Source organism: Oncorhynchus gorbuscha, linkage group LG18, assembly GCF_021184085.1.
Source record: "Oncorhynchus gorbuscha isolate QuinsamMale2020 ecotype Even-year linkage group LG18, OgorEven_v1.0, whole genome shotgun sequence".
In the NCBI taxonomy this organism is placed as follows: Eukaryota; Metazoa; Chordata; class Actinopteri; order Salmoniformes; family Salmonidae; genus Oncorhynchus; species Oncorhynchus gorbuscha.
The window spans coordinates 41626118-41649658 of record NC_060190.1 but is presented as its reverse complement, the minus strand read 5'-3'; the positions used below and the strand labels follow the sequence as shown (position 1 = coordinate 41649658).

The 23541-nt window shown below is 41.8% G+C and overlaps 2 protein-coding genes across 4 annotated transcripts; one reads left to right on the top strand and one right to left on the bottom strand.

Moving 5' to 3' along the window:
• Positions 1–125: 125 nt before the first annotated feature.
• Positions 126–14572, bottom strand: rbck1 (RanBP-type and C3HC4-type zinc finger containing 1). 2 transcript variants are annotated; one of them, XM_046310036.1, is made up of 13 exons: positions 14353–14572; positions 14011–14058; positions 13664–13808; positions 13232–13328; positions 12900–13098; positions 12601–12707; positions 12321–12494; positions 11961–12121; positions 10193–10304; positions 9713–9892; positions 9500–9598; positions 9022–9165; positions 126–1305 (listed from the first exon to the last, which is right to left on the bottom strand). In XM_046310036.1, exons 2-13 carry the CDS (start codon positions 14048–14050, stop codon positions 1225–1227), a joined length of 1539 nt encoding a protein of 512 aa, XP_046165992.1. In that variant the 5' UTR covers positions 14051–14058; positions 14353–14572; the 3' UTR covers positions 126–1224. The 2 variants fall into 2 exon arrangements, with proteins under 2 accessions (XP_046165992.1, XP_046165991.1); XM_046310035.1 differs by having other exon boundaries at positions 14231–14355.
• A 263-nt stretch (positions 14573–14835) lies between these two features.
• On the top strand, positions 14836–21196 carry maf1a (MAF1 homolog, negative regulator of RNA polymerase III a). 2 transcript variants are annotated; one of them, XM_046311942.1, is made up of 7 exons: positions 14836–15727; positions 15930–16058; positions 16781–16949; positions 17350–17471; positions 18151–18270; positions 18926–19018; positions 19214–21196. In XM_046311942.1, exons 1-7 carry the CDS (start codon positions 15645–15647, stop codon positions 19236–19238), a joined length of 741 nt encoding a protein of 246 aa, XP_046167898.1. In that variant the 5' UTR covers positions 14836–15644; the 3' UTR covers positions 19239–21196. The 2 variants fall into 2 exon arrangements, with proteins under 2 accessions (XP_046167898.1, XP_046167896.1); XM_046311940.1 differs by having other exon boundaries at positions 14837–15727; positions 19211–21196.
• Positions 21197–23541: the final 2345 nt, after the last annotated feature.

Here is a 23541-nt window from a genome sequence, read left to right as displayed (position 1 = left end):
AGACAATTTCATCAAGGTGGATGCAGTAGTGAAAAAATGAAGGAAACGTTGAAAATCACCGGAGTCTAAGGTTTCTACCATCTTTGTTTACGCTAAGGGCTACAAATTACTCAAAGCAGCAGACAGACAACACAATAAAACCCTTTATTCAGGATCATTCATGAAGAAAAGTTCTTTTCCCTAAAGTAATTAATGCTTTACATTCGCCAAACAAAATAGTAATTGTGCCCTGCAATGGTATCATCCTTCAAAAAAGTAGCTAATGAACATAGCTAAGACTTGCATTATACTGCACTGTATGCAGTGTTAAAACAATTGGCTACGCTGAACAGATCGGTTTAGTTGTAGTCATCAATAACGAGTATGGATGGCTTCTGCTGGAGTGTTAAAAAAACAACACTTCCAATAAGGCTGGAGGAGTGGTCAAACCAAACTACAGAAGAATTGTGATTGTCCATTACCACCTTTGATAACTTACAAAATCTAACAGAACCAATGAATGTTAAATATCCCTTAATTACAGTTGTACACGGTCAGTCCAAAGAAAAGTAAATAGTTATCCCCATTACAAGGTTACAATATGTATCTGTTTTAGTATCTCTAGTGTTAATTCTTTTAAGGTCATGACTAGAACCTTGCTGATGAGAAGTTAAACAATTAGCCAACATTTATTTTCTACATGAAGGACAATATACAATATTCTTCCAGTGTAAGACTCTTGCCATTTAACAAACCAGAAGCGTGCATCTCAAAGAAAACAAGCATCTTGAATTTATTTCACAACCCTGTTTTGTTTAAATGGAGTGTCCCCTGTCAGATATAGGTCTTTATACACCTCTAACATATTTAACAATTGTGCTACATGTATAGAGCAAAACATTTATATTATTCCTCTAACTAGGCAAGACAATGTGTGATACACCAACGTCAATTGAACCATCAATTAAACACCACCCAGGGATAATTGGTGTTCAAAGTAATATAAACGCCTTTGGAAGTAAGACCAGCCAGTGTCTTCACAAAAGGACTGAATAACTTGAGATCCATGTGCAGAACTAAAGTTTTTACCCAAACCATCCCTTAACAACCGTGCATGATTTTTTCAGGTTCGTCCAGGTTTGGATTACCGAGGAGTGAAAAATAGTCCCCTTGCCTCACAGGACACTGAGTGTGTCCCGATATGGACTACCCATCCAGCACCATGTTGAGATGGAGTGGGGCCCCTCAGTGGCAATTCTGGCAGTTAGGGTGGCAACGCGCCCCATCGAATCGACATCCACAGCCTCCTGAGTTGTCCCCAGAACCCTGCAGAGAGGCATCAGATACGTAAGGAATAATCAACAAGTTCAAGATGCACTAGCGGAGTGGAACTGACCAACACGAGTTTAATTATTTTCCAAAGAACGCATTGAGCCCCGAGTTGATTATCCCTCATACCATGGCTATAATTTAACACATTAGCCACTAGAAATGAATGTATTTAGCAAGTTTACAAGATTGTGACAGTAGTTGCCTTAGTGACAAAACAAACAGACTTGCTAGTTTAGCTAACTAAACCATCAAATGTATTTATAAATCCCTTTTTAAATCCCATCAGCGGATGTCAGTGCTGTACAGAAACCCAGCTTAAAACCCCAAATAGCAAGCAATGCAGGTGTCCTAGCTTGCTATTATGAAAATTGAACAACAATGCCAATAATGTTTTCAATTATACTTTTGCATTCAAAAGCAGCTCAAACATAGAACATGTAGGAACGAACTATAGCCATTGAATTCTACTGCGAAAATATACCATGCATTATGGGGAAATAATGCACACACTAGAATGCCCTTCAAGCCAATCAGAAATGAGTATTAAACAATGCCATGGTACAAACTTTTTAATACTCAGTTCTACAGGATATGCAAAGCCTTATAGTACTGTACCATGTATTTAACACCAAAGCAGTACTGGATTGGGGTAGATCAGCTAATAATATAGATTTTTTTGTGTTTTCACTATAGAATCCATCAGATTTTAATATCTGAATGACTTAATAGAGTATAGCATTCAAACTGGGCATGGTAACTTTCAAATCTTTTGGTGACCATAGTGATATACTGCAGTGCTTTCAGAAAGTGTTCAGACCCCTTGACTTTAAAAATGTTGTTATGCCTTATTCTAAAATGGATTAAAGAAAAAAAAAAATCAGCAATCTACACAGAATACACCATAAGTTTTAGACATTTTTGCAAATGTAATACAAATTATTTTTTGACTGGTACTGTAAGTATTCAGACCTTTTGCTATAAAAGTTTAAATTGAGCTCAGGTGCACCCTGTTTCCATTGATCATCCTTGAGATGTTTCTACAACTTGATTGGAGTACACCTGTGGTAAATTAAATTGATTGGACATGATTTGGAAAGGTACACACCAGTCTGTATAAGGTCCAACAGTTGACAGTGCATGTCAGAGTAGAAACCAAGCCATGAGGTCGAAGGAATTGTCCATAGAGCTCCAAGACAGGATTGAGTAGAGGCACAGATCTAGTGAAGGGTACCAAAACATTTCTGCAGCATTGAAGGTCCCCAAGAACACAGTGGGTGGCCTCCATCATTATTAAATGGAAACAGTTTGGAACCACCAAGACCTTGAGCTGGCTGCCCGGCCAAACTGAGCAATCGGGGGAAGAAGAACCCAATGGTCACTCTGACAAACCTCTAGAGTATCTCAGTGGAGATGGTTGTTCTTCTGGAAGGTTCCCCCATCTCTGTAGCATTCTGCCAATCAGGCCTTTATGCAATGGTGTAAAGTACTTAAGTAAAAATACTTTCGAGTACTATTTAAGTTGTTTTTTTGGGGTATCTGTACTTTATTTATGTTTACAACTTCTACTTCACTACATTCCTAAAGAAAATAATTTACTCCATACATTTTCCCTGAAGAACTTTTTATGTTTTGAACGCTTAGCAGGACAGAAGAATAGTCCAATCCACACACTTCTCAAGAGAACATCCCCAGTCATCCATCTTGCCTCTGATCTGGTGGACTCACTAAACACATGCTTAATTATGTCTGAGTGTTGGAGATAGCCCCTGGCTATCTGTAAAAAAATAATAATACCGGTACATAAAAACAGGAAAATGGTGCTGTGTGGTTTGCTTAATATCAGGAATTTGTAATTATTTATACTTTTACTTTTGATACTTAAGTAGAGTATGTTACTGGGTGACTTTCACTTTTTGAGTTATTTTCTATTAAGGTATTGTTCCTTTAGCTCAAGTATAACAATTGGGTACTTTTTCCACCACTGCCTTTATGGTAGAGTGGTCATACGGTAGCCACTCCTCAGTAAAAGGCACATGACAGCCCGCTTGGAGTTTGCCAAAAGGCACCTAAAGACTCTCGGAACAGGAGAAACAAGATTCTCTGGTCTGATGAAACCATGATTGAACTCTTTGGTATGAATGCCAAGCACCACGTCTGGAGAAAACCTGGCACCATCCCTATGGTGAAGCATGGTGGTGGAAGCATCATGCTGTGGGGATGTTTTTCAGCAGCAGGGACTGGGAGACTAGTCAGGATAGGGTAGTAATGACTGCTAGATGGCTGCTATTTAATGGGATCTTAACCAACCGTGCTATTTTGTTAGTTTTTTTCTCATTGTTTGTAACTTATTTTGTACATAATGTTGCTGCTACCATCTCTTATGACTGAAAAGAGCTTCTGGACATCAGAACAGCGATTACTCACCTTGAACTGGACAAATCATTTGTCTTTAATGAGTCGGACGAGAGGGATTTACTCCAGACACCTGATGAGGCCCTCATCCCCGTCATTCGCGGGTGAAAAAGATGTAGATATCACGGAAGGAGATTGGGGTGCCTTGTAAGGATCCAGCGACGAGTGGCTAATCTGCCTTTGCCAACGTACAATCGCTGGATAATAAAGTTGATGAACTACAAGCACGTGTATTCTACCAACAAGACATTAAAAATGGTTATATCTTATGTTTCACCGAGTCGCGGCTGAACGACGACATGAATAACATACAGCTGGTGGGTTACACACTGTATCGGCAGGATAGAACTGCAGCCTCTGGCGAGACAAGGGGTGATGGTCTATGTATATTTGTAAACAACAGCTGGTAAACTATATCTAAGGAAGTATTGAGGTTTTGCACACCTGAGGTAGAGTATCTCATGATAACCTGTAGACCATGCCATCTACAAAGAGAGTTTATCTATATTCTTCGTAGCTGTCTATTTACCACCACAAACCGATGCTGGCACTAAGACTGCACTCAATGAGCTGTATACAGCCAAAAGCAAACAGGAAAATGCTCATCCAGGGAAACTTACCAGCATGTTAAATGTGCAACCAGAGGGGGAAAAAAAAAAAAACTCTAGAACACCTTTACTCCACACACAGAGACGTGTACAAAGCTCTCCATCGCCCTCCATTTTGAAAATCTGACCATAATTCTATCCTCCTGATTCCTGCTTACAAGCAAAAACTAAAGCAGGAAGCACCAGGGACTTGGTCAATAAAAGTGGTCAGATGAAGCAGATGCTAAGCTACAGGACTGTTTTGCTAGCACAGACTGGAACATGTAATGGGATTCTTCCGATGGCATTGAGGAGTACACCACATCAGTCAATGGCTTCATCAATAAGTGCATTGATGATGTCGAACCCCCACAGCGACTGTATGTACATACCCCAACCAGAAGCCATGGATTACAGGAAACATCCGCACTGAGCAAAAGGGTAGAATTGTCGCTTTCAAGGAGTGGGACTCTAACCCGGAAGCTTATAAGAAATCTTGCTACGCCCTCCGACGAACCATCAAACAGGCAAAGCATATATACAGGACAAAAATCGAATTGTCCTACACCGGCTCCGACGCTCGTCGGATGTGGCAGGGCTTGCAAACTATTACAGACTACAAAGGGAAGCACAGCCGCGAGCTGCCCAGTGACACAAGCCTACCAGACGAGCTAAGTTCTCTATGCACGCTTCGAGGCAATTAACACTGAAACCTGTATGAGAGCATCAGCTGTTCCAGACGACTGTGTGATCACGCTTTCCGTAGCCGATATGAGTAAGAACTAAACAGGTCAACATTCACAAGGCCGCAGGGCCAGACGCATTACAGGACATGTACAACGAGCATGCGCTGACCAACTGGCAAGTGTCTTCACTGACATTTTCAACCTCTCCCTGTCTGAGTCTGTAATACCAACATGTTTCAAGCAGACCACCATAGTCCCTGTGCCCAAGAACACTAAGGTAACCTACCTAAATGACTACCGACCCATAGCACTCACGTCTGTAGCCTTTAAGTTCTTTGAAAGGCTGGTCATGGCTCACATCAACACCATTAACCCAGAAACTCTAGACCCAATCCAATTTGCATACCGCGCCAACAGATCCACAACTGATGCAATCTCTATTGCACTTCACACTGGCCTTTCCCACCTGGACAAAAGGAACATCTATGTGAGAATTATATTCAAAGATGACAGCTCAGCGTTCAACACTATAGTGCCATCTAAGCTCATCATTCAGCTGAAGACCCTGGATATAAACACCTCCCTCTGCAACTGGATCCTGGACTTCCTGACGGGCTGCCCCCAGGTGGCAAGGGTAGGTAAACAACACATCTGCCACGCTGGTCTTCACCACAAGGGCCCCTCAGGGGTGCGTGTACTCCCTGTTCACTCATGACTGCATGGCCAGGTACAACTCCAACACCATCATTAAGTTTGCCGATTACACAACAGTGGTAGGCCTGATCACCGACAACCACAAGACATTGTATAGGGAGGAGGTCAGAGACCTGGCCGTGTGGTGCCAGGACAACAACCTCTCCCTCAACGTGATCAAGACAAAGGAGATGATTGTGGACTACAGGAAAAGGAGGGCCGAGCACGCCCCCATTCTCATCCACCGAACTGTAGTGGAACAGATTGAGAGTTTCAAGTTCCTTGGCGTCCACATCAACAAACTAACATGGTCCAAGCACACCAAGACAGTCGATGAAGAGGGCACGACAAAACCTATTCCCCCTCAGTAGTCTGAAAATATTTGGCATGGGTCCTCAGAGATTCAAAAGGTTATACAGCTGCACCATCAAGCATTTGGTTGCATCACTGCCTGGTATGGCAACTGCTCGGCCTGGGACCGCAAGGCACTACAAAGGGTAGTGCGAACGGCCCAGTATACCACTGGGGCCAAGCTTCCTGCCATCCAGGACCTCTATAACAGGCTGTGACAAAGGAAGGCCCTACAAATTGTCAAAGACTCCAGCCACCCAAGTCATAGACTGTTCTCTCCGCTACCGCACGGCAAGCAGTACCAGAGCTTCAAGTCTAGGTCCAAGAGGCTTCTAAACAGCTTCTACCCCCAAGCCAACAAATGGCTACCCAGACTATTTGGATTGACCCCCCCCCCCTTCTTTTACGCTGCTGCTACTCTGTTTATTACCTATGAATAGTCACTTTAATAACTACCTACATGTACATATTACCTCAATTACCTCGACTAACCGGTTCCCCCGCACATTGACTCTGTACCGGTACCCCCTGTATATAGCCTCGCTATTGTTATTTTACTGCTGCTCTTTAATGATGTTACTTTTATTTCTTTTTTTTAGGTACTTTTCTTAACTGGTTAAGTTGTAAGGTCTGCCAAACCTGTTGTATTCAGCGCATGTGACAAATACAATCCGATTTTAATTTGAACAAGGGAAAGATGAACGAAACAAAGTACAGATATTCTTGATGAAAACTGGCTCCAGAGCACTCAGGATCTCATACTGGGGCAAATGTTCATCTTCCAACAGGACAACGACCCTAAGCACACAGCCAAGACAACTCAGGAGTGACTTCGGGACAAGTCTCTGAATGTCTTTTGAGTGGCCCAGACAGAGTGGCCCGGACTTGAACCTGATCGAACATCTCTGGAGAGACCTGAAAATAGCTGTGCAGTGACGCTCCCGATCCAACCTGACAGAGCTTGAGAGGATCTGCAGAGAAGAATGGGAGAAACTCTCCAAATACAGGTTTGCCAAACTTGTAGCGTCATACGCAAGAAGACTCAAGGCTGTAATCGCTACCAAAGATGCTTCCACAAAGTACTGAGTAAAGGGTCTGAATACTTATGTAAATGTGATATTTCCATTTTTTAATTTTTTAAATAAATTAGCAAAAGTGTCTAACATCCTGTTTTTGCTTTGTCATTATGGGGTAATGTGTGTAGATTGATGAAGGGGAAAAAACATTTAATCAATTTTAGAATAAGGCTGTAACCTAACAAAATGTGAAAAAAAGTCAAGGGGTCTGAATGCTTTTAGAAGGCACATCCCTCAAATTAGTGGTTTTGGCTATTTCAGTCACACCCGTTGCTGACAGGTGTATAAAAATCGAGCACACAGCCATGCAATACACAAACAATGGCAGTAGAATGACCTTACATGCTGACCACACCGGTCTTGTCGCATGAGCGAGTGTTGCAAAATAAATTCACACATGCATGTTATTCAATCATTGCACCCACACTGCTCGCGCGCGCCAACGCGTGTCTGCGTTGCCAGACGCTAAAATAGAAGTTGATTCTATTTGTGATGCAGAACGCGTTGCAAGTTCTGCCTCTCCCAACTCCTCATTGGTCTTTAGAAGCATAAACCCACGTGCCATCTTCTCATTGGTTTTTTGGAACATATATCCACGTGGGTGATTGAAAGATAAAATGTTTAATGCTTTTTGACCTGTCCCCAAAATATAATTGGTTCAGAGTTTGTTTTGATATTTCAACCTGCATGTCGTGATCACATTTGATGTGGGGGGACAAAATCAATTTGCGCACGATGGCGCACGCACGCAAGCATGCGTCCGGTTTGGGCATGGTGTAACTGAAGAGCTCAGTGACCTTCAACGTGGCACCGTCATTGGATGCCACATTTCCAACAAGTCAGTTCATTAAATTTCTGCCCCGCTAGAGCACTATAAATGCTGTTATTAGTTTCCATGGCTAAGCAGCTGCACACATGCCTAAGATCACTATGCGCAATGCCAAGCATCGGCAGGAGTGGTGTCTAGCTCACCGCCATTGGACTCTGGAGCAGTGGAAACACGTTCTCTGGAGTGAAGAAACACACTTCATCATCAGTCCGACAGACGAATCTGGGTTTGGCGGATGCCAGGAGAACGCAACCTGCCTGAATGCATAGTGCTAACTGTAAAGTTTGGTTGAGGAGGAACAATGGTCTGGGGCTGTTTTTCATAGTCCGGGCTAGGTCCATTAGTTCCAGTGAAGGGAAATTAATACTATAGCATACAATGGCAATCTAAACGATTCTGTGCTTCTAACATGTAGAACAGTTTGGGGAAGGCCCTTTTTTGTTTCAGCATGACAAAGCGAGGTCCATACAGAAATGGTTTGTTGAGCTCGGTGTGGAAGAACTTGACTGGCCTGCACAGAGACCTGACTTCAAGCCCATCAAACACCTTTGGGATGAATTAGAACGCAGACTGCGAGCCAGGCCTAATCGCCCAACATCCGTGCCCGACCTCACTAATGCGCTCGTGGTTGAATGGAAGCAAGTCCCCGCAACAATGTTCCAACATCTAGTGGAAAGCCTTCCCATAAGAGTGGAGGCTGTTATGGAAGCAAAGGGGCGACCAACTCCACATTAACACCCATGATTTTGGAGTGAGATGCTCGACGAGCAGGTATCCACATACACTACATGACCAAAAGTATGTTTGAAATTGTGCCATAGGGTAGGTCTAAGAAGAATGGTCTAGCACGGTGAGGTATTAAGAGTGGGGAGGAAGTAGCTGTAAGAGTACAGTTTGTTGTAACTGAAGGGCAAATCAAACGAAACGGTAGTGAATGACAGAAATCAGACGGGCCGCGAGCGTCGATGCCATCAAAAATCGCCATGCGCTTCAAATTAGACAGCAAATATATTTTTCTTGCGTCGAACGAGCAACGCTCATTCATGTTTCGTTTCATTTGGCCTTAACTGTCTTACGTTTGGTCCCCAGCGAGCCTGCTTGGTGACCCAGCAGATCTCCGTCTTACACATCAGGCAGCAGATCCAATCACAGCCGTCCTTCTTCTGAACTATGACCTTACACTTAGGACAGTGCATGGCCTCCCCGTTCTGCAGTAAGGACTATCGAAGAAGACAACAGGAGCTCCAGGTTAGGTTTACCCATAGATATCATATCACAGTACAGTCGTATAATAACCCAATAGTGGGTTTAATCAAGATTGGGTATACCAGTAGACTTCACATATGGGTTCGGTAGTGTAATAGGCTGACAGTATGTGTAATCTAAACCCATAAGCTTCATATTTCAGTTCAAAACTATAAGATGCCGATAGTATGTTTCACCCCCCCCAAAAACAGACTTCAAATAGCAGTTCAGTAGTGTAGTATGTCATGTTCAATCCAAGACAGTGCTATATCACTGAAAGGGAATACTATCTGCCTGTTACCACATTACCTCCAGCATCTGTGTGGTCTGTTTTGCAGCCACGTCATTCTCAGCTCTGATCCGGAGATCATCTTGATACTCCTTGCAGTTCATGTCTTTATGGATGGCCTTAAAAAGAGGTTGACAGAAATGTTGTTGGCCAAGCACCTATTGTTATCTTCATAATTTAGTTTAGCATTCAAGGGGGGACAAAGGAGGAAGAGTGAGAGAAAGTTGACACACCTTGCAGAGGAGGCAGTTGGTCTCTTTGCAGAGCTCACAAATAAACTCATTGACTTCGTCCTCAAAGATACACCAGCCAGCGCAGTCGGGGGTTTTGCAGTGGTAGCTGTTCTCACTCCGCGTCTCAGCAATACTGAGCCTCAGCTCTAGAAGCTTCTGGTGCTCCTCCTGAGAGAGAAGCTAAAGAGACAAAGAACAGGACACTGTAGAGTACAATGGAATGGATTAATTATATGTTATGGTGATGAATATCTTTCACAAAAATCATCTTTGGGTCTTTGAAAAGCACTATATAAATGCCATGTATTATTATTTATTATTATTATTAGCACCCTACATAAATGATACAAGGCATTATCATCACTTGATACAGAGAGCTATAGTGAGAGAGCCTGGGTACAGTTCTGTTTTTTTCTTTAGCCAACCAAGCATAAACTGACTGGCTGCCAGGCTAATGGCGAGAGCACCAGCAGGACTCACAGATTGGATCTCCCTGTCCTGCAGCTTTCTATCACAGCTGTAGTCTTCATCCCCATAAGGGCAGGTCACCTCTGGATCCATGCTATTCACTATGGTTCCTTTAAGACACTCCCTGTTTAAAGAAAACACGCAAATAAGAAGGCATTTAACCTGTATACGTCTCAAATTATTTTATTATTTAGATGGTTGTTTTTTTATTTATTACAGATAAATGTTTTATGGGAACATCTCTAAAATTGATACAAGGTCAGTAAGTATTTAATTTCAATATTATTGATAGCAGTGGAGCGACAGTGATCTACTCCAGAGAGTACCAGCCAGGGCTGTGTCTCAATAGTTGTAGCTTTGTTTCCTTGTGCATGAGACAAGTAATGGAAGTCATTTTATAATATTAAGGATTGATCTAAATGTACAGAATGGTTACCTGGAGGGAAATTGCGTAGGGTCCTCCTTTTTCAATCTCAGTCGAGGGGAGGGTTTAGTACATTTTCAATCTAATCCAGGGGAGGGTCATGTAATTTGTAATTGACGAAATTTCAATATTTCTCAGGATTTAGAATTAGTTGCTTATTAGGCTATATATCAATGTGTGCTCGATGCCGCTCCTCATCTCTGATTTGCCGCTGGGCGTGCAATATCAAGTGTGCCTATAGGAAATTTAGTCTGGTCTCAATCCAATGATCCATAGCCTATAGGCCATAGGCTATGAAGTGCATGCTCGGAGAGGCACAGAACAAAGTTATATTTCTAAGATGGCCGCAGTGAAAATAAAACTAGGCTGCATTACACACGGCAATGGATATTCCAACCCTGAACCCCGGCCTGCTCTGCTCTTGCTGATCCAAAACTGTTTGTCTGCTGCCAATGGCTGTGCTGTGTAGGCTTACAGTGGCAGTTCAGGAGGAGAGTCAAAGGCTGCTTCCAAATGTTTTTATTTATTAGGCCAAGTCCACAAAATGCACTATCTTGCGCGCGGACTAGCCTATATCCTATGTTCTGATCAGTTTGAAGAGAGCGCGAAAATGAGAACTTTGATAGCTTGCTAATACTTTAATTAATTTTATTAAAAACAATATGTTTCTTGTCCATGATGTAGTTATCATATTTATTGACATCACAATAAGCCAAATTTGAGTAGTTTACATCGTGGGGCTAAAACCTGAAGCAGCAGCCGCGTCACAATCAATCGGAAATGGACACCTCATGGTGCTGAAAGTAGGCAAATTCAAGTAGACATAATTCATTTCAACCATATATATTTTTTAAAATTAGACTTAACTAACAACAAGAAGGCTTTATATTTGAGTCTATTTCTTCCTATTTAAGAAATAAGAGGTAGGCCTACCTGTTTGACAGACGAAATTAGGCTATAGCCATACATTTTGTCTGTCAATTCCTCCACCCACAACCTCCTGGCCTGCAGCCCTCTGCGCTATCACTCTTCCTGCATTGCCATGTAATGCTTACAGGATGAAGAACCGTTTCTAAAACTGTATCTCAGGCTCTAATCTGTCCAGGAAGTGAGGGTAAACGGTATACATATTCTCTGCCATCTTTTTTATTTTAATTATTATTTTGGGTATAGGGGATGGTCACTTGTTTTTTTTTCAAGCGTTCAGAGGGTTTAAGTAAAATATATTTTGCTGAAGGGAGGGCAGTCCATTTTCATTTCAGAGAGGTCCGATTTTCTCCATGTAACCCCTATTATAAATAACATTTACCCTCTTACTGAGATGTAAATGTGAGATGTAGCCAAGATGTGTTATACCTGCAGAAAACATGCAGGCACTCCCGCAGTGTGGCTCCCTCCCCTGGCGGAATGGAGCAGAGGCAAATAGGACAGTCCAGCTCCTCTGTGTTGGGGACGAGGCTGTGGGCGTCTGTTTCCACCAGACTCAAGAAATTCCTCTCCCGCTCTTCATCCAATGCCTTCATCGTCCCACAGCAACAGAGCGGTAAAATTAAGGGAACGCTGTCTTTCTCATTTAATAAGGTGGCTACACACATTAAAAAACAGTCATACCAAGTGTCTTTTTAGATATATGTAATTATGACATGATTGTCACGAAAATCTGAGTAACACGTGTATATCTCATATCTTGCAAATCATATCTTGTTTAAAGCATACCTGCTGGTACTGTAGATTGGCCATCTCCTCTAGCTGGAGTCTCTGGATCTCCTGCTCATCAGGCTGGTAAACCTCAGGTACTTTATAATCTTCTGGTCTTTCAGACCCACACATCTCACAGCCCGGCCTCGTTGGCTTGTTAGCATAGGTGCACACAGAGCATGACCAACCCACCTAGTTGTCCCCACACACATATGCAAGCACACATTATTGTAGAAACGGTCATGGTTATCGCATATGTATACAATGAGTCATTGCACAGTTTGCATTATAATCTTACCGGAGGCTTTGGTTGCAAAGGAGGTGGTGCTGGTTGTTTAGTTTTGGGAGGTGGGGTTGGTCCAGTTGCTCCTCTGGCCAGGAGAGGACTCAATGACTCAATGATACCTATACCATGATGGCAACAAGTCAAAATACAAACATGGCTGTCTATAATGGGGGGAAATATTTTAAGGTATAGGTTGGTGTTATTTGTGCATGTGTGTGTCACAAGCTGATACGTTGACAACCTGTGCCTTGCTCAGTATACTAGGTTCTTATTGGAAGACTAAACAGTGCTGTATGACAGAGTATCCTTACTGTCTAGCCGACGGTGCTCCTCCTCCTGGTTCACTTGCTCCCGGCTGAGGTTGGCAGCCTGGGCAGACTTGATGTACAGGTAGGCTTGGTCTCCATTCTTCCTTACCCCATGGCTGTACAGAGTTTTAGAGTCCCGTGCCAGACGCTTACCGATCACCCAGCTTTGCAGAGATGGATGAAATCCATAGTCAGTATTGATCTGTAGAGAGAAATTCAAGAATGCAAGGGGTCTCGGTCTCCACTTTTTTTTCACTGCAAATATGTGTGTTCAAGATAAAGAGTAAATATCAGAGCTGTTGTTGAAAATGGGTTGCAACAATTATTTATTTTACCTTTTCTTTCAGATCTGAAATGGTCATGTCAAGTGTTACCAACAAAGTAACCGGAATATAGTTCTCTGACTGTGCATCCCCGACTCCCACCTTCAACCTGCAGCAAAGTAACCAATAGAGTTAACTGGGTCTGAATGTCTCAGCACTAAAACAACACAGTTACAAAGGTGTTACAATTTATTAAAGCTGCAATATGTCACTTTGTGGGGCAACCAACCAAATTCACATACACATTGGTGTTATAGATGTGCCATTCTCATTGAAAGCAAGCATAAGAAGTTCTATGTGCACTATTTCTATGCTTCACGTGCTTAAATTTACAGCCTAATTACATGTTGATTATTCCACTTGCGTTTATTCTGTTAAAGGCTAATCCTATGTAACTAATGTAAAGTATGACCCAAAAGAATACTACTAAATGATTCCACCTACCGAATAGAGTCTTGGGAGTAAGCCTTGCGGGAGATCATGACAGATACTGGTACACACAACTCTGCCAGCTGCTCTGAACACCTTTTGGCTTCCTCTTTGTCACCACAGCTGATGGCCTCACTCAACAACTGGGCTAGCTCCTCCGCTGCAATAGAAAAATGACATTTTCATCAATGCACAGAACACTCGATACTCAATTAAACTTGGTCAAAAATAGACCAGCTATTGTATGTTTCAAGTTCATATGATGTCATACTATCGTTGCTCTTTGGCCGTTTATTGACCTACCCATTTAGACATGATCAGGACATCAGATAGGAGACTATTATGAAACTCTCTATTCTTACCCTCCTCTAAGTTGCTTGTGAAGACCTCAGGGGAAGTCATAGTTGGACCTATTTTAAGAAATGACAAGAATAAGAAAGTAATGATGCAGAGAAGAATAACACACAGTGAAAAACAACATCATGTGAAACGGAAACGTTCACTTTGACAGTACTCTATCCCATAAGTAAGACCATTACTATTAATATTGTATTGTATGCTAAACGACATGTGATACTTTACCCATAAGTATCCAGAGACGACCAAAATTGAGAGAAATTTACATAGAATGGGTCACACAGCAGAGTGAAGGTGGTAAAGGCGCTCGAGCTTCAAGTTGATAAAACTGCAAATGGGTTTCTCACCTGATCAGCGCGCAGTTACGTAATAGGGCTATCAGGCTTCTTCATAGAGTTTCCTCATCTGTTGACAATTAACTAACTTTTCTCTTGCCAAAGATTTGTACGTAATTATAGAACTTGAAACCACTTCTCTTTACGTGTAGCTACTTCATTATCAAGATTATAAGGCTAGCTGAATGAAAAGTGAAACGAAACTTAGCTAGCTATATTCAGGAAGTACGTTTTTAAAGGATTAATTTGCATATTGCAATTTATGACATATCAGTACTGTACATAGATAGTGATGAGAGACTGCCGTTTCATAACATCCAGATAGACCAATATGTATTTTAATAATTTATTACATGATATTTGTTTTTTGTGTGTTAACTTCTAATGCAAGTGCAAGGATACTACAAATGGACGAAGAGGGGGTGGGTGTTATGATAATACGTCATTGCATGTTTATATGGCCCCATGGCGCCCCCTCGAGGCAAAATGCGCTGAAAGAGGAAGGGCTTGTAGGGAAGAAGGAAGTGCAGTTACACTGAGGAAGGATCAAAACAACAAAATTGCTTTGCTGTTTTATTAGACAAATTCAGGTGCATATCGAATGCGAAAGGCTTCGAGAAGCCTGGGATTTCTCTTTAAGTTCTGATACAAAAGCTGGGATGAAGATTTTTGTATCTAATTTCAGTTTATTTAATGGCAGGTATTGGAAATTTCACAGTAAAAAGGAAGATATTTTTATCAGAAATATAAGTGCCTTAAGCCATCGACAAAGGTATTTACATCATCCGTAAATGAATCGTGCAATATTGAATTTGAAGTGTGTTATTGAAATTGGTTACTTTGGTGTTGAGTTAATCGAGCGCAAAATACACCGAACTGTTTTGTGCGCGCGAGCTGAGGATCTTTCTTCTCCACGGCCCGTTGTCTCGGAGGTATTAAATGCAAGGCAAGCTTTGTTGCAGGATTAGCTAAATGGCTAGCTCCATTAGCTACGCAGCTTGATAAGGCCTGAAAAGTTTAAGCGTTCGCTGTTTTTTTGAACGAGACATTTGACCGTGTTTGTTGTGGGCCAGTGCATAGCTAATTGTTAGCCTACCTAAATTAGTACGACCATTATTGAATATCTAACTAAAGTGTACAAAGCAAGACAGGGGTGTAAAGACAAGTGTAATTTTGTTTATCAGAATTGATGACCTGACCTCCTGGTGGTGACAAATAGCAGTGTAGTATTCAAACCTAGGTGCTAAACAGGGGATGAGTGCATTTTAAACAATTTATATTTTGCATAAGAAAACACACTCAAGATGAAACTCCTGGAAAATTCAAGTTTTGAAGCCATAAACACCAGACTCACCATTGAAATGGGGGACTGTCAGATAATAGGAAGGTAAGTTTTCAACACTTCAATGTGCCACCAACCCATTTGGTATGTAGACCTAGAAATGGGAAAACATTTTCACAGAATTTAACAGACCTAACACAACTTAACGTTGTTACACAGGAAGTTGATTTTCACAATCACATAATTTGCTTAAGTAGATGCATGATGTGAAGAACCATTTTTTGTTTTGCACTGTGTCTTTCCTCAGGATCGAAAGCTACTCTTGCAAGATGGCAGGCGAGGACAAGCAGATGTTCAAACAGTTCTGCCAGGAGGGACTGCCTCATGTCCTGGAAGCCCTGTCCCCTCCACAGTCCTCAGGAATCAGCCCCAACAAGTAAGGCTACAGATCTGCAGAAAAACATTGTTTTGAGCTCAAGAAGCAGTAATAGCAGTATGCAAATCAGAGAGCTAAATGAACAGCTCTTTCACTGAGGTGATTCGGTTCCAGACATTCACCGAAAAGATCCCTTCAAAAAGAGCTGTTCGTTCGCGAACGACCCGTCACTAGTTGGTATCAGACCTCATGCTCCGATACCGCCTGCCTGACGGTAAGGGAGAGAACAGCACGTGTATGGGGTCCTAGATGATGTTGCGTGCCTTCCTCAGGCACCGTTTCGAGTAGATGTCCTGGAATGGTGGGAGCACGGTCCCAGTGATTTACTGGGCCGTCTTCACCACCCGGGATGCTCTCGGTGGTGCAGCGGTAGTATTTGGAGAGGACCCGGGGCAGCATGTCAATTTTCTTCAGCCGCCTTAGGAAGTAGAGATCTATTCAGTACTTGGGAGAAATGGTCAGTGTTTTTCAAATAAATGTAACTAATGCATGTAGTGTTCACACACATTTTATAGTAGATGTATAATATAGTGATAGTGAATTGAATGTGTTCTAGTCATTACACTTCTATCTGTATTCTGTAATGATCATGGCCTGGTCACTTGGAAGACCTAGAAGAATCCTTTAGTTCCTGTCAAGCAGACAGTGTGAATGACAAGTATTCACAAGTGTGCACTGAACATATAACACTAACTAGGGTGTGGTTTTGTGCTGTGGTGTAGGTTGAGCCAGAGTCAGAGTGGAGATGAGGGAGAGGGGCCTCTCTCTGACAAGTGCAGCAGGAAGACCCTCTTCTACCTGATTGCCACCCTCAACGAATCCTTCCGCCCCGACTATGACTTCAGCCGCACCAAGAGCCACGACTTCAGCAGAGAGCCCAGCATAAACTGGGTGAGGATTTAATATCTCCTACCTACACAACTGTGCCTGTACCTGCCTCACGTTGCTGGTAGGAATTGCTTGCACCAGAACCAGCGTATTCTGCTGGTTTTGCGTCGTGGCTTTCACTACACAGTAGCTGGAGTTGATTGGGCTTGACGTGCCGAGGCAGCTTGTACACGACCCAAAGCTTGTCTGGTCTCATGTGGTGTGAGACTGTAATCCATTACCTGGAGGACAAAAGGCTTGGGAAGGGGACTAACAGATCAACTCCAAAATGAAGTTTTGGACACTGCTTGAATCTATTAGTTGATGTCTAGACATGGTCAGTGTTGGCTAAATCCTAACAGGGCCTGATAAATACGAACGTTCTGTGTTTGTGTGGCATTATTAACGCAGTGTATGATGTTAGGTGTTCAACGCGGTGAACAGCAGTCTGTCGGCGGCGGCTGGGGAGGATTACAGTCGGCTACAGCCCCAGCTGTGGGAGGCCATTGACACAGAGATCTGCCTGTCGGAGTGTGACATCTACAGGTGAGCAATTACATTTCTTCTTAAAGGTAGAGAGGGTATGTGTGGTCTGGAGTTGGCAGCGCTATCACTACACCAGGCTCCGGCATGAGCACCGCCACATTTAAACATGTGCGAGGAGACATACCGGTAACTGACTAAATAAAAGAGACACCAACGTAGTGTCTTAATAGGGCATTGTGCCACCACGAGCCAGAACAGCTTCAAAACACCGTGGCATAGATTCTACAAGTGTCTGGAACTCTATTGGAGGGATGCGACATCATTCTTCCACAAGAAATTCCATAATTTGTTGTTTTGTTGATGGTGGTAGAAAACACTGTCTCAAGCGCCGCTCCAGAGTCTCCCATAAGTGTTCAATTGGGTTGAGATCTGGTGACTGAGACTCACACCCTGTAAACCCCCTATGCTCCTTTGAGACCCCTCTTTCAAAGTCACTGAGGTATTTTCTTCTAACAATGGTAAGCAAAATAATGGGCAACTGGGCATTTTTATACATCAACTTAAGCATGATGGGATGTTAATTCCTTAATTAACCCAGGAAACACACCTGTGTGGAAGCACCTGCTTTCAAAATGCTTTGTATAGTCATTTACTCAAGGGTTTGCTTTATTTTGGTAGTTACCTGTACATGTCATTTGTAAACCAGAATGTAAAGGCCATTTTGTTTTGGATGTTGCAGCTACAACCCAGACCTGGACTCTGACCCGTACGGAGAGGAGGGCAACATGTGGTCCTTCAACTACTTCTTCTACAACACGAGGCTGAAAAGGATCGTCTTCTTCACATGCCGCTCAGTCAGGTAAGACTGAGACTGTAAAAACACATCATTATTACAGTTTTGTGCTCTGTATTGAAAGTGCTCAATTTTAATAATCTTGATTGATGTGCACAGTTCTTTGTGGTTTTATTAAAAATTGACTAATTAACCAAATATGAATGTATTCTTTTTGAGTGACCTATACCTTTTTTTTAACTTCTCATGTCCATTTGAAGTGACAGTTGTCTGGGTATGGTATTCTTTTATCTTGAGTGGAAATCATCTGTTTACGATCTGAACATGGTTGGTCAAAGACAATATAACTGCATACTGGCAATACGATCAACAAAATAAGTACTTAACTTTTGCTCAAAGCTCAATGCATGGATAAATATCCTTGGCTGTCAGTCAACATAGCCAAAGAACCAGGGAAGGGATAGAAATTAAGCTAGCCCGTTAGCCTGAGGCTAGTACTTTTCAGACTGGGCTGTTAGAAACTAACCCGGCAGTGATATTTGTCTTTTCAAACATCGCATGGCACCGATTTTGGACCCGACTGTTACCTGGGCCAGTAGAAATCTGTCTACTACTCCGACTGGCGAATGCCCAAAATACTTATATGCCATCCCTGAACGAATTTCTTATACATTAAAATGGTCTGTGGTGAGCAACATTTGCCTTTGTTTCCGCATGTTAGTTTATTCATGGCCCCACGGGACTCTGGCATTGGCAACGAACTGGACCTGGAGCTGGATGAAGATTGTTATGATGAGAACATGGATGAAGAGAGGTGAGGAGAACACACTGCCTGTATTCTTCACAGAAATGTTTCCCCAAATAGAAAAACTGAAAATGTGATTGGTATGGAAAACATGGAGAATGAAACTGTTTTACAGTCTTTATGTTGAATTAGTACTGTTTGTGGATGCATCGTTTGGGGCGGTCTAATCTTCTAATCTGAACCATGTATTTCTTCTCTCAGTAGGTATGGTGCCCTGTGTGCCCAGTGACGCGCCAGTCTCATTCTCATGCAGGAGCAGACAGTATACTTGGATGTCTGTCTGTACCCACGTCGCCACCATTTCTCTTACAATCTTAAACTCGTTCGGGTTGGGATTTTATTTAAAAAAGAATCTTATTAATTTGTTTGGTGGACCTCATGTTTTACTGAAGTCAGACTGTGAGCTTGGAGCTCTGTTACTCTGTTACTTTATTTGTGTCTCATTTTAGTTTTCCATTGCTATGTTCTCCATACCTTGTTTATCAGAAGCAAAAGCATTTATGTTTGGTGTGTGTTGTTTGACCTGGTATTGGAGCAAGTTCTGGCACTCATTAATTTGCAACATATTTCACATTGTCTATGCTAGTGTTGGTAAGCACAGTTTGGGATTTTTATGATCATGTTCTGTTTTTCAAGCTTTACCATTCCAAAGTGTAGGATGTCGTCGTACCAAATTGACTCAACTTAGGTTTAGGACCATTCTCAGACTGCATGCTTGAGGGCATGTTTGAACACAAGGGGGCATACTCAATTTAGCTGATGGAAAACTCACATACCAGCTTGAATCAGTCTGCCTCTTGGATATGTTATGCCTTCCATACCAACGCTACTCAAACCTACAATTTTTTATTTATTTAGCGACAGGACTTGATGCAGTCTATAGTTTTATGGGTCAAGCCAGCAAATACAATTCTGCTGCATTGCTGTTCCAAAAGTACAGCAGAATCTAGTTCTGATTCTCAATCCTATGATGTGTTTTAAGGACGAGTGTGACGTGCATTCTCACACCAAATACAAACTCTGCCTGTAGAGTGTACTGTTTGAACCTAATTTACATATCTTGTGTTTTAATAACTTTTAAAAGTCTTTTTAGGTATTGCTTTAGTTGTACAGTTTTTAGTTTGTATGAAGAGTTTATGACCGCAGAAGTCTAGCTATAGAGCAGTTTCCGTTTAGTCCAACTGTCGCTCTCTCACCATGTGTGGTGTTTTGAAATGTAATTTTAGACTTCTAGTTTCAAAACAAATCTAGTCTTGAGTTTCCTTTCACTAAAAAACTGCCAGTAGAGATCCGTGATGCCTATCGTCCAACTTTCCTTATCAAATGACACGATGGAAATGTACTTAATGTAGAATACCGCATTTGTGATTAATGGGAGGACTGAAGGCTAACTATTTAGGGCTAGTAGTGTGAGTGGTTGGTTAGCTGGATATCGATCCTCACAGCCACTGTATCAGCATTGTGTTTGTCCTACTGAATACCAGCTGGACAGTGTTACTCTAACAGATGTAGGATATTAATTTGATCGCCCTGTTGCAGGTGAACTTTCCTGCAATGCAGGACATTTTAAACGTGTAGTGTACTTAAGGTTTAAAAAGTGATTTCCACTTTGAAATTTTAGACCGGATTTTCCCTTACAAAACATGTCTTAATTATAATTCACATTTCCTGTTGCTGCAGAATTATTTTCCTGCTGGAGCAAACAGGTTCAAATTAAGATCCTATATCTGTATGTGGCTTAAGTCTTGCTCTTGGCTGTTTTTGTTCAAGTAAAATGTGACAAAGACACGTACTTTGGGTACAAAATTGTAGGAAAATACAGGTGGGTATTCTAAAGTTGCATCCAGTCCCTTCTATGTGATGTATATCTATCTGCCTCTAGTGTAGAACATGCTCCCTAGAGATGTTAACGCAAACCTGTCCTGAATTTACTCAGATATTGATTTCAAATGTCAACAACATCCAAAGTGATCAGCGTATTATCTTTAGACATACATACTTTGTGCAGGTAGATATGGCTACAGTACATATTTCCTTGTTGATTGTCTTATTCTTTGTCTACTTAACAAGACGTTTTAGACGTGCGTGGACACACCTGCACATTCAAGGGTTTTTCTTTATTTTTACTATTTTCTAAAATTGTAGAATAATAGTGAAGACATTAAAACTATGAAATAACACATGGAATCATGGAGATACCAAGAAAGTGATAAACAAATCAAAATATGAGATTCTTCAAAGTAGCTACCCATTCTGTAGCTCAGTTGGTAGAGCATGGCGCTTGTAACGCCAGGGTAGTGGGTTCGATTCCTGGGACCAACCATACGTAGAATGTATGCACACATGACTAAGTCGCTTTGGATAAAAGCGTCTGCTAAATGGCATATTTCATTTCATTATTTCATTGCCTTGATGCCGCTTGGCCATCGCTCATCCATATATTTATATGTGCATATTCTTATTCCATCCCTTTACATTTGTGTGTATGAGGTAGTCTTTGTGGAATTGTTAGATTACTTGTTAGATGTTACTGTGCACTAGAAGCACAAGCATTTCGCTACACTCACATTAACATCTGCTAGCCATGTGTATGCGACCAATAAAATGTTATTTGAATTTGAAGACTGCACACTCTTGGCATTCTCTCAACCTCTTCATGAGGTAGTCACCTGGAATGCATTTGAATTAACAGGTGTGCCTTGTTAAAAGTACATTTGTGGAGTTGATTTCCTTATTGCGTTTGAGCCAATCAGTTGTGTTGTGACAAGGTAGGGGCAGTATACAGAAGATAGCCCTATTTGGTAAAAGACCAAGTCCATGTGATGGGAAGAACGACTAAAATAAGCAAAGAGAAACAACAGTCCATCACTACTTTAAGCATGAAGGTCAGTCAATCCGGAACATTTCAAGAAAGTTTCTTCGAGTGCAGTTGCAAAAACCATCAAGCGCTATGATGATGAAACTGGCTCTCGTGAGGACCGCCACAGGAAAGGAAGACCCAGAGTTACCTCTGCTGCACCTCAGATTGCAGCCCAAATAAATGCTTCACAGTAACAGACACATCTCAACATCAACTGTTCAGAGCAGACTGGGTGAATCAGGCCTTCATGGTTGAATTGCTGCAAAGAAACCACTACTAAAGGACATTAAATAAGAGACTTGCTTGGGCCAAGAGACACAAGCAATGGACATTAGACTGGTGGAAATCTGTCCTTTGGTCTGATGAGTCCACATTCAAGATTTTTGGTTCCAACTGCTGTGTCTTTGTGAGATGCAGAATAGGTGAACAGATGGTCTCCGCATGTGTGGTTCCCCCATGAAACATGGAGAAGGTGTGGGGTGCTTTGCTGGTGACACTGTTGGTGATTTATTTAGAATTCAAGGCACACTTAACCAGCATGGCTACCACAACATTCTGCAGCGATACCCAATCCCACCTGGTTTGCGCTTAGTCCCCACTATCATTTGTTTTTCAACAGGACAATGGCCCAACACACCTCCAGGCTGTGTAAGGGCTATTTGACCAAGGAGTGTGATGGTGCTGCATCAGATGACCTAGCCTCCACAATCACCTGACCTCAATCCAATTGAGATGGTTTGGGATGAGTTGGACCGCAGAGTGAAGGAAAAGCAACCAACAAGTGCTCAGCATATGTGGGAACTTGTTTAAGACTGTTGGAAAAGCCTTCCTCAGGAAGCTAGTTGAGAGACTGCCAAGAGTGTGCAAGGCTTTCATCAAGGTAAAGGGTGGCTACTTTTGAAGAATCTCAAATATATTTTGATATGTTTAACACTTTTTTTGGTTACTACATGATACCATATGTTATTTCATATTTTTATGACTTCACTATTCTACATTGTAGAAAATAGTAAAAATAAAGAAAAACCCTCGTAGCTGTGTCAATGTTTGACTGGTACTGTAGATGTCACTGTTGATTTGTTGTGATCAATTTGGCCCATGTGTGATGACCAGGTGGTTGTCATGGTAGGGACAGGCAAGCTTTTTGTCTGACTTCCTGATGATATGGTCCAATTACATACTAAGAAGCAAGATAATATTGCTAAAGAAGGCTAATGCTTTTGTATCAGAGCCACATTTATTTTAGTCTGTGTTAAAGACCAGGATATATTATCTGTCAAAACATTTGGTTTTAAATTCCTATCGCAAGGTTGACCTATTTATTTAATACATTGCAGAAGAGTTTAATTTTCTTTCTGGCACCTTTTAAAGACCTCATACATGTTGTTTTTCTCCATTTGTCACCAACTCACCATGTACAACAAAGGTCTTGACTAAAACATGTTTTTATAACACTGATTTAAATCATGTAGATGTGTTATTTTCTTGACAAACTCAGGTGAGTTTTCTTTCAAATCGGTGTAATCCAAACCAGTACAGGACTTGGAATGAGGCTAGGTAGTGCATCATTACTATTGTCAGCTGTAGCAGAAACCCGACAGAATCTTTACTATTAAGTATGAATTGGCCATAACCTCGGTCCTTGCACGTTACATCCTGATATTAGTCCAAA